At 35.2% G+C, this 12,227-nt stretch overlaps 1 protein-coding gene across 4 annotated transcripts in view; it reads right to left on the bottom strand.

Annotated features, from left to right (window-relative positions):
• PPARG (peroxisome proliferator activated receptor gamma) overlaps positions 1-12,227 on the bottom strand; it is a 64,366-nt gene that overhangs the window by 24,468 nt on the left and 27,671 nt on the right. For all 4 annotated transcript variants that reach the window (XM_026099551.2, XM_064518837.1, XM_064518836.1 and 1 more), the window contains exons 2-4: positions 5,809-6,036; positions 4,214-4,383; positions 2,018-2,156 (exon numbers count right to left, since the gene is read on the bottom strand). In XM_026099551.2, the coding sequence (XP_025955336.1) occupies positions 2,018-2,156; positions 4,214-4,383; positions 5,809-6,028 (529 nt within the window). In that variant the 5' untranslated portion in view covers positions 6,029-6,036. The remainder of the gene's footprint in view (positions 1-2,017; positions 2,157-4,213; positions 4,384-5,808; positions 6,037-12,227) is intronic.

Here is a 12,227-nt window from a genome sequence, read left to right as displayed (position 1 = left end):
AGGCACAAATAATCCACATTCTGATTCCAAGTGTTTAAAATTCAGATAATTTCACTAAGCAAATGGAAAAACTTCCATCTGTAGATGTAACATAAGAATCTGGCTTAGCGTCACTGGCAAATTCCAGAGTTGTATTTCTACATGTGTCTTTACATAGACCTGTGTCTTAAAAGAAAAAATTTAGGTCTTTTTTACAAATCCATTTGTTTATAAATGCTGGAGAGTGCTGTTTCATAAAATGCAATGCTACCAGAATGGAAAGAAGGCTAATGCAGGAGCCAGATGCTTGAATATAAACACTACTGTGAGGTGAAGTGATGGTGAGAGCCAATGAAAGCTTTCTGTCAAGCCCTGGGGAAAATGGCTTTGGCCTTTCTTCCTCCTTCTTGTGCTTCGTCCTCTTCCCAACACTATGTCCTCTGCTAGTGCCACAGCTTCTTATTTGGCAGTGGCCAAACAGGAAGAAATGGCAGCTGAAACAGAGTCATTTTATAAATTTTACTGGGCCCTTTGCATTGCTGAGCAACAGAGAATGGTCTTAGCTATTCACTTCCCCTTCTCGATAGCCCTGCACATGGTTCCCATTGACATGAGTGGAAGCCATGTGGCTAGCTTATGAGAGAATTTGGCATGCACCTTGAAAATAATAAAATCCCTGAATTACTATAAAAATACCCACACTAGTATTTCAAAATTAGGTTTATTTTTAAGAGTTACTGTTGCATCCCAGGAACTTGAAAACCATATTTTCTATTAACAAAACATTTCCCATACCAATTTACATTCACTGCATGTATTAACTTCACAAACCACAGTTAAGTTTTCCTCTTGGGGACAGCACACTCATTTTTTATACTGAAAATAATGAAAGTCCTAAAAAAACCACAGAGAAATTATTTTCCCAGTCATGTTTGCAATTCTTTACCCTTAGAATTACATAACTCTCTATGTTATGACATTTAATTCCTGTTTTTACTTGACTTTGCCAAAGCAAGGCAGCGAAGAATCTTCATTATGTCTTTCTATCCAAACTTTCGTAAATAACTATTTCCACATGAATTGATAATTTTAAAGTTCAGAGGGACTTTCTTCTTTATTCTATGCAAGACAGCAGTATCATGCTATGGTTAGTCCTGTCTGCTTGCCTACTGTAAAGAAGCTAATCACAGAACCATACACAACAGCATACGCCTTCGCAATCTAAGACCACAACATATACAAAATGGAAACGCTGTTTGCAATTCACAGATGAGAGGGGCTATTCACCTCTGGATGGTGGAGAGGTCAGAGACAGTACACAGGAATAACAGCTATACACACTATATGATGAGAGGCCAACAGCTGAATGAGCATGCTAGGAAACACTACACTCCTACTTACCACACATTGGAATTTATGCCCAGATGTGGGTATCCTAGAGAGGAGGAGGACAGTTTAAAACAGTACAGCGTATGGCCCATTCATTTAAAGTATGCTGTGTTTTAATATGTGGAAACTTTAACTTAGTGATGCTAACAATCCTCAATAAGTGTCCCGTGCATCAAATTCAAGTTATTATTATTTACACGCTTTGGTAAACACTCCATTTTTCATAATTAAATTAAATTTTCCACTTACAGAAAAAGAATATTGAGCCACGATATGCAAAACAGTCTCACTAGAAAATAAGAAATGAACTGAAAAATAACAATTACACTAGTAACATATTCATGAAGAACAGTCAACAGTGTAATGAGCAAGAACAACGGAGAGTAAAACCAACTCATTCCTTATATTATGTATTATACTGATAAGTGCAGATCTTTACCTATCTGGTTTTTATATTCAAAGTAGTGTTCAATCATATACAGTCTCCTAAACTCAGAGGCAATCTCTCTGATTCATATTTCTAAACTGCCTAATGTAAAGCAACAGAAGACTGTATAAGTTACAGCAGCAAACATACTAATCATATATACATTTCATGTTATTTTTCAGATGAAATATTATTGTTTTAAAATGTGCTATCTGCACTTACCATTATGTGACATTCCAACTGCGAGGCATTTCTGAAATCTGCAGTATTGACATTTATTTCTGCTTTTCTTATGGATGCGACAATTAAGATCACACCTGTCATAAATTAGCTTTAATCTGATTGTTCTTCGAAAAAAGCCCTGGAGTAAACATAAAGTCATGTAAAAAAAGATACAAGAAACTGTCAGTGTCACTGTCTCACTTGTCTATACATACAAGGCACGTTGCTGTATCTACACTGAACCTAACTTTGTTTTAGACAGACTGCCTAAGGAGGCAAGGCTCATGTGACTGTACCATCTGCGTAGCAGTGTGCTCCTGTTCTGATCCTATTAGCCATTTTCAAGGCAGTTAGATAGAGCAGAAGTCTCAAACAGGTAGGGAAGCTGAGGGGAATCAGTGGGTTTGAAGGACACTAGGGATGTGACGAGAGCACTATGGAAGTGTTGAGCTTAAAGAACACTACGCCATGGGGAGGCAGGCTCCATTTGTTCCACGAGCACAGTTTGTTATAAGGTGAACAAGAAACGTGCAAAATTTGGAGTTCACTACTTATGTAGGAAAACTTTTACAGATGACAACAAACCAAAAATTCTGCAACAAGCAGTTTGATAAGAAATGAGATAATAAAATACGTGCCTGGAGTGACTGCACACTCCTTAAACTGGCATTTTGTGGGAAAAACATTGGAAAGCATGGTATTTTATTTCTGCACGGTAAGTTTTTATATTTACCACCACAGTTCTTTATTGTATGAGACACATGTTGTTTAACTTCCATCTTTACTCATACTCTCCTTTCAATGACATACAGTTGGTTTCCAATCTTCCCTTGCTTTTAATATTCGATCTCAAAGAAATGAAAAAGGTTATGGGTGGGTTGTTTATTTAGATTTTGTTTCCTAAATAACTATATTTCTTCATTCCATTTCAAATATTTCACTTCCTTTTTGAGCCTGAGTACATAGAGAGGATTTATTTTCCTTCATTTATTCTATTTCCTTGTTTTTGCACAGCGTTGAACTACTTTTGCAATATTTATTTCTGGGGTCTATTTTCTAGGCTTTTGTGTTTTCTAGTTTGTCCTCATTGTTTGGATTTTACAGGTTTGCAAAACACATTGGCACATGAAAAAATCCAAACACTTGGTGCCAAACTCATGGTAATTATTGCACAAAGCAATGAAGTCTTATAAGGAGAGAAATCATTATGAGTCATTACAGAAATTCCCAATTCTGTCTTTTTATGGTTTAAAGATGTTTTCTTAGAGCATTCATAAGTAATTAAGTTCATCCAAATTTATCATGGTTTGTTCGTTGTAACAGATAATTTTTCTCAAAGTTAAAAGCATAATGCTGGCACTTGTTTGTATAATTCACTCTGATGTAAGTCATCAAGAGCACACCTATTGCTTTATGCATATTCATAATTCAGTGCTACAAATTTTAGTTAAACCCCAGACTGAGTCTTTACTATTATTTTTCTCAAGATATCAAAAATAGAAAAGACTATGTGAATTTCACTTTAGGAAACTTAAAACTCTGTATAATATTTTTTTCTTTAACTCAATGAATTTATAACATGTAAATATTAGCTTTTAACTTATGTTTCCCAAAAGCACTCTGGCATTTCTTCTCTCATTCCCGAGGATGGCCAATTTCTATTCCATTCCTTTGTCCTTTATGTGTTATAAACACTAAGTATCATTGACATCAGAAGTCAGTGGCGTTTTAAAGCAAAGAGCCTCATTCTTTAATGTTTTTAGACTTTTTTGTAGTCACCTAGAAATATGAAAACTGGGTAAAGAAATTCTAATCAAAATAATCAAGTCTGAATATTAAATTGCTCAGAGTTTTTGGCTTTAGAATTGAGCATGAGCCTGCTTTTGCTGCCTTATATCAATTCAAATTGTACAAGTGACCGCAGAGACAGCAGGACTGGAATATAATTGAATAATGACCAAAGTAAAAGAAATGTGCAAAAAAATTAAAACAGATGAGTAGCATAAATAATAAAAAGCAATCACATTTTAAAAGACTCCCACTTCTAGACTATCAAGTATATACACTATATATGATACAATTTGCTTAAAAAAATTAGACCTGTTTTTTATAAAGCATAGATCTTTGCTAAGTGATTCTTTAGATGGAAATAGGATCAAATCTTACTTCAGAGAAAATACGTTTGTGACAACCTACCTTACAACCTTCACATGCATGCACACCATAATGAAATCCAGAGGCCTTGTCCCCACACACACGGCATTCAATAGCCATAAGGGAGTTGGCAGACTCCTCATGAGGTTTATTGTACAACTGAACTTTTTCTGAAAAATAGGGTGGGGAAGGAGGCTCCATTTTGATTGCACCTGCATATAAAGGAGATATAAACGATGAACTTGATGTATAATTAAATTACATATTTATGTAGTCATCATGCTCCAAAGACTTTATTCCTTTACTCACTATCTAGTGAAATTATATTACTTTAAGGTAGAACTACTGCAGGGAGTGGACTGGAGTCGCTAATCTGGTCTAAAAAAATCCAATTATCCAATAGACCAATAGAATGAGAAAACACAGGTAGTATTACAATAAGGTGAATATTTCTTTTTCAAAATTAGCTACACCATAATAACTAGGAAATTTACTTTTCTAGGAAAGAAAAAAGAAAAAAAGGAAACTAGGAAAAAAAAGAAAGTGGAAAATTTTCTGAATACATACCAAGAGGATTTAGCCTACCTAGATTCTACTGAACTCTCTAGCTTGTTATTACAGTGTTATGGACATTTCTAATTCAACAATGGAAAAATTAAGCATTTCCTGTAAAAATGTATTTTAATTCATTCCATAAATAACCCAGTGGAACACAACACCTGCTTCTCTGTACTACCAAAATTAAATACCACATTTTTCCCAGTAAGAATTCCCTGAAAGAACTTCTGAACAGATTACTACAAACAAAAGTGATATCAGATCAAAGTAGGCTGAAAACTGGATCTTTAAAAAAAGTTCCAGGCATAGCAGCCTGACATTGCTATTATGAGCAGGAATGGGGTAACACTTATTTAAGAACAGATCATTTCCTTTCTTAATGGCAGAGTTCCCATGCAATTTTGTTTATGTGCCTGGGGAAGGAAGGTTTCTTTCATGCATACATACACACATATATATACATATACACACACACACGTGTGTGTGTGTGTGTGTGTGTGTGTGTGTGTGTGTACACATGTATATAAATAATACTAGCCCATGAAGCTCCAAGGTTTTGCCTGTACTGGGAACATTGATAAAAGTTATACCAGTGCCATGACTCAGATGTAGACAATATTCCTAATCGATCGGTTTTGTAGCCAGTCTGGAATTTAAAAGGTATAAATATTATTAATTAATATGCTGTGTATGCTGGCCCATTTTTAGCACATGGGAAGCATTTTTTGCATTTTTTTAAATAAAGCTTCAAAGGCCATTTTACATACAAGATACATGATAGGAGACTGGAGGTTTCAGAAAAAAAGGGTGGGATTCATATGTCTAATAAGGTGTTTAATGTCTTTTTAGATACTTCAAGATATTCTGCCTAATCTCCAGCTGCTGCTCTGAAAGGGTGAAGGCCTGCCATATGTATCTTGTTTGTCAGCCCTATTAGAATATCTTGTGGACATCTTTGATGGCACAAGATACCTGCATTTAGGTATCTGAATTCTTCTCAAGTTCTTTTGCTGACACACTTCCCAGAGAATGAAGCAAATATAAACATGAAAGAAATATTAAAAATATAAAAGGCATACTTTGGCAATCCTGGAGCTTGATATCATATTTATAATCAATGCTTGTCTGATCAGTTCTTGCAAGAGGAATATCTTCATAGTGCGGTGAAGAAATGCTTGAAAAATCAACAGTGGTAAACGGCTTTATGTCAAAGGAATGTGTATGATCATCCATTGCAGACAGATCCACTGGACTAATTCCAAAATTAATTGGCCAAAACGGCATTTCTGTGTCAACCATTGTAATCCCTGAAAACAGAAGAAGAAACACAGACATCTGAAAAGAAACTAGTTATTACTATAATGAATTCAGGCCTGAGCTGAGGCCCAAGACTGTCTCACGTCCAAAGGGTTCAGATGCAAACTCACCATCAGGTGTAGGTTTTAAGACAAAGTTTAGGCCCCATCTATCATTTGGCCTGAGTTTGTCACCATAAAGTATATCAGTGCATTAGTCTGTGTAGCAACACTGCATGAGTAATACCAAGCAGTTAACCCAGCTTTGAGGTTCTTCCTAGGAAGGCTCTGATGTTATGTGTCATAAATGAGCTTTGCTGGCATCCTGAGTTCAGGCTATGCTTAGGAAGAATGGCTGTCACAGGTATGCTACAACTAAGGTGAACTGGCTTGATGTGTACTTCAAAAGGTAGCAGAAAAATAACTAATGGGTTCACAGAACAATGATACAGTTATTATAATCGTGGGTACAGAATAATTGACAAAAATATACATGGGAAAAATAATGTTCTAAATAATTATGAATGGCCAGATGAAACACAATTCCACTTTAATAGTATATTTTATAGAACATTTATGTGTTTTAGTAAACATGCAGGTCATTTCAAGAAAACAACCAATGATTCTAAATTGAAGTACAGCTGGAAACAATTCTCCTCTCACCAATTTTTACACAGATGGACTACATTGACTTTAATTGTATTGCTCAATAGCATGTATGTGAACAGAATTAGAAGTCTTTGGCAATTAATTTTTCACATATGCAAATTCTAAACATTATTCTTCCAAGGATCTAAGTATCTAAAAATGTTAAGGTTTTTATATTATGAGAAAGCTGTAGTTGATATTAGTATTAAACAGTTGTGTTTCCTGACATTTTTTCATCCACGTACTCAGCAATATCTTAAATCTTCAGTGATTCAGGTACCTCAAAAGTTTTATCCCAGAGTCTGAAACCCAAGGCTCAAGGAAATTTATTATGAATTTCCAAATCCCATATATATCTATGCTAGATCTTGAAAACAGGAAACAAATCAAAACCTTCAGTCTCTGGAAATCTTCAGCAAATTGATTAAATTTAGATCTAGATATAAAATGTTCATTTAGACATATTTCAACTATGAAAAAGTTTGGGTTGTTTAATGTCTTAAGCCAATCTTTAATTTACCATGATATATAAGAAAGATGTTTTAATCTAAAAATAGAATGGATATTATGAAACTAAAATAGCTTGGTCACTTTGGCTGCTTAATTTGGACTTGAGACCTAATCAGGTATGTAGCCTTTACACTTTAGATAATAGGAACTTCTTTAACTTGATTTACTTTGAACTAGTCAAAACTACTCTGCATGCTGCCAAAACTGTTGTAGCAAAATGAATATAGTGGAAAGCTCTATAATTCTGAGATGATTCTGTGTTTTGACCAGACTCCAGGTACCCACAATAGTGACCATCTTCCTCCATCAACTATGCGAACGTGCTAAGGTAGTAATGGTTAGAAATAGTTATACTTCTCTTAATCTTTCCTCAGGAAAGCCACCATCATTCTTTCCTGTTTTAAGGCTCACAGCACAACTCTTTAGTTTTCTTACCTTAAACATTGGCAGCAACGGCTATAGGATGTGTTTCTTATTCTTAAATTTCAGATAGAAAGGGAGGTATTGTGAAAAATCACTGACAGAAAAGCTGAACGCTACTGCAGTGGGAACGGAAGTGCTGCTACTGCACCGCGTGCTCCACAGCACACTGCCGTTGCTACTCCTGCACGCCGGATAAAGTGGAGCCCTGCAAAGCAGACACAGGTCTAGAGAGAACTGTTCGGTAAGTTGGCCTAATGGTTAGGCAGCTGTCTGCCTCCCCAAAGGTTTCAGCCATTGGGTGGGTTATACAGATTCATACGCTTTCATGCGCTTAATGAAAATAAGATCTGTTTACAGATAAACAACAGAATTGATATTCAGCTTCCACAAGTGAAAATTATCTTGTGGAAGTACATTATATGTTGCCAAAGTACCTTGTTGGTGTTAAATATTAGCCCCCAAATATTCTGTTTTTCTACGCGGAAAGTGCAAATCCCTAATTGTCAATATCGGGACTTGTCTTCCTCAAACAGATTTCAAAATAAGGCAATAAAATGGCCCAAATAGGAAAAAAACAAAACAAAACACTTGTTTATCTATCTTGCAGAACTTTCTCCTTTCTTAAGAGCTCACTCTTGTAGTTAACCAGACCCATCTTAAAAAAAAAAAAGAAAGAAAGAAAAGAGAAAAAAAAAGACATCTAACATTTAAATACTAGCTTAAATCCCTTTAAGCAGTGACATTGATAGGTATGTCCACATTGTATCGGGATAGCTGCCTCAAGGCTGCCTTCAGAAGCAGACCTTCCTGTTACAAATAAGGGGTGCCTACAGGCATGGTCCCGCGTGCAGGCAAAGTTCATCTTATGGAGTCCACAAGACTCAGTACGTCAAGGTGCACCCACCAGGTTACTGTGCCACCACGAAACAACCAGAGGCGACCATGTCATCAGAAGGCAGGCAGGCTGCAGGCAAGACTCAAACTGCACTTGCATAGAGACACTGCCACAGCACTAGAGGAATAGCTGAAGAGACCTGAGTAAATGCAAGCTCAAGTTGCTCCCTGAATAGATATAATTAATCACTTGTTATTGAACTCGAGTTTAGTATTATACACAAGGCAGATGTTAAACAGTCTCCCTGAATCGTTCATAAAAGCTCTAAAAAATATCCACACAATCTTGAGGGGTTACCACACTGTATTGTCAATTTTTAAAACTTCAGCATTCAAACTGCTATGAGCTAAACAGCAAGTTTATGCTAGTCTATATTCCACTTTATAATACTGTAAATAACTGCGATGCTTTGGAGAATTTGATTATGTATAACTTAGGGTTAATTCTGTAAAACTTCTAAATCATTGTAACTCACTGTGTGTGTGAAATTCACCACATACAGACATAGTACAGCTTAGAAAGACTCAGATAAGCATGTAAATAAGAGGTCTGGCTTGCTAGGCTCAAACTCCAAAAGCTAAGAGGGTATGGTAATTCCCTGGCAGGAATTTTCTGTCTATTTTCACAGTCGGTACACCTAGCTTGTTTCATCAAAGTCTACCAAAAATGCCAAAGCATTTCCTTGTAGTAGTGTTTCTAGCCTTGAACTTTGAAGTTTTGGATTTTTATTAAGTTTTAAAAGAAGAAATATGAATTAAAATAAAAAATGTTTTCCGTGATTTTAACAGTCACTTAATTTGAAGGACTGTGTTTCATGTAGGCTGGTTTTTCCTGACTCTAATCATTTTTTTACTGTACATCTGTGTGCAGCACACATGCTTTCTGTATGCTAGGAATACAGGAAACAAAAATGTCAAGAATATACTGAAGAGGAGAACAATTTATACGCTGAGAAGCATGGAAGGGAATTGTGCGTGCACCCATCAGATACAACAGGTCACACAGTAATTCCATTTTATGCTACTCGTATTTCTGTTCTAAGGCAATAAAAGCCTGAATCAGCAACCATTTACAATTCCTTGAACAAGAGCCTATAAAGTGCACCCTTACGTAGGTCAGCATCGCATGACCAGTAATATCAGTTCTTCAGGCAACTGAAAAGGCTATGTTAAATCATGCCACTATAAAAACGTATTCTTTTAGCTTTTAAAATTCCTCATGTTGTCTATATTATAATTGTATAAGGTATCCATATAGGTACCTAGCAATTGTGTATGTGTCCATCTATACATATACACATAGATATATGTGTGTATATTTGTATATACAATTTATATTGTGTGTATATATAGTATATATACAATTAAATATATATTTTACACACACACACCCAAATATCTTACATATACACACACGTATATAGCCTTCTATTAAAATGTAAGGGTCTGGCACAGTAAAATGTCTTGAATGGATAGGAATAGCTCAAAACAAGGTTTGCACGTGCATTTTTTATTGCTTTCCTTCCACTGAATACAGTTAACTTTGGCTACGCTGTTAGTCTAAATCAGCTTTAACTTCCACTCTCAATCAAGCAAGAACCTGGAAGCGCTCATGAAGGTAGAACATTTAATCTAACCACAGCTAAAAATTATTTTACCTCTCAGGCATGGTTAAAGAAAATATATCACTTCTGAGAGACGTCACATATTCTTCAACAATAGCACCAACGAATTCCACAAGACAGGACAGGAAGATGTGTGTATATTATGTGTGTGCACCCATGTGGGGAGAAATGGAGAATGTGTGGATTCTACCTCGTCTTGTCTTTCCTCATTGCTATATATAATAAAGCAAATTCTGTGCTTTCCCAGCTATGAGGACTATATTTCTAGCACTTCCTACAAAGTCTAAGCAAAGAGCTGGGAAAGGATTACTTTCTTACTGTACTTCATGACTACAAAAGGACTAAAATATTATACCTTCTCTCATTATGCCCGTATCTTATTTCTGACTCACTCATTGAAAAAAATGCAATGTGACTTGGTATACAGATATACCAATCAATAGCTATATATCAGATACATTAGTAAATTCAAAGTTGCTAAAGTAACGTGCTAATTTTGTTATACTACTGAAAACATGTACAAACTATTCATATGTTTAATAGTTGATTTAAAAAATATTTCTAATTTGCATATGACTATTTGATTTCTGCTGTATATTTTGTCTTTTTTCCTCTCCATGAAAAGATGAATATCAGCTTTTCCCTCTGCAAAAAAACAGTTTAATTGCAATCTTCTCATGGCTTTTTCCATCAAAATTAAATATCTAAAATGTCAAATCAGCAGACTACTCCAGAATTCTTTCATAAAACTGGTAGATGCTCATGTGAGATCCAGGCAATAAAAGCATAACTTAAATAGACTAAATAAAAGTTCATATGCAAAAATCATTCTCAGCCAGCAAAAGACTACATAGAACAGTAGCAGAGATGTCATTCACAAAATGTCAAATGAATATGCTTAAAAAAAGATCAGAATAGAGAATGCTTTTGCAATAAAGTTAAGAACTGTGATATAAATCTAGTTTTTATAAGAATTCCCTTTACATTCATTTAATCTTGTAAACAACTGCTAAGTGTTATCTACAAGGAAGTAAAAGAAGGCACATGAACTCATCTGATATTTGCTTGTTTTAACTACCAGCCACAGTGACAGCTTGCAGCTAATTTGGTCCTGACTGTGTGAACTATTATATCATTAAGATATTTCATTCAGTAGAAGTTACACATGGAATTGATGTCAAATTCCTAAGAAAGCTTTCTTAGTGCACTTTTTTTATTTTAGGGAAACATATAAAACATAACATGAAAGATTAGCATGGTATGAAAGACATCCTGGATCACAAGCTACTCTTTGCCATAAACACTACCTGTGCTCAGTTAACTTGAAAGGCCTGTTGTACTGCATTCTAGACATGCTCTTTCCAGACAAAACTACAAAAATATGACCCTAGAGGTATTTAATGAAGCAACAAGAACATCATAGCCTACTATGAGTTACAGTCAGGAAAAAAGAAAAAAAAAGTTAAAGACTCTCAACTTCGAAAATAACTAAAATTAGGGCAATAGTATAATTATACTACATGGACAAATATAAACATGCACATTTATAAACATGATGTAAACTATTGTAGTTTTTTTTTTAATTAAAACACATTTCATGGAACAGTTTGAATTTAATCTCATGTACAAACATGTGATATATTTTGTCAACTAAACTCATAACATACAAACACTCCAGAACTTAATGGGGATTTTGTCAATTAATTCAATTAAAGCAGGCTCAGACCATCTCTGAAATATGTCAGATATAAGTTGGTTAAGATCATACAACCATTCCTAGCTTTCAAGAAAAATTTAGATGGTGGAAAGTCACCTAAATATCCCTATATATTTAATTTATTTATCCACACAAGAGGAGCAATGAAACCCTTTATGTATGCCCTGCCAAAATACATCTACCCTAAAGGATGACACCACATCCAATGAATTAAAGAGCTTCATTAATCTTTTAAAAGGGAATGCTGCAAAGGACTGTAAGAAGAGAAAGGACAGTCTTGTGATAAAGCAATCACATCCCCCTTCCAGTAACTCAGTTCTTTCATTGCTTCTGACACAGAATTTCTATTTGGCAATGGATAAGTAGCTCGAGCCAACATTTTCATC

Source organism: Dromaius novaehollandiae, chromosome 12 (assembly GCF_036370855.1).
Source record: "Dromaius novaehollandiae isolate bDroNov1 chromosome 12, bDroNov1.hap1, whole genome shotgun sequence".
In the NCBI taxonomy this organism is placed as follows: domain Eukaryota; kingdom Metazoa; phylum Chordata; class Aves; order Casuariiformes; family Dromaiidae; genus Dromaius; species Dromaius novaehollandiae.
This window is presented reverse-complemented; position numbering and strand designations above follow the sequence as displayed.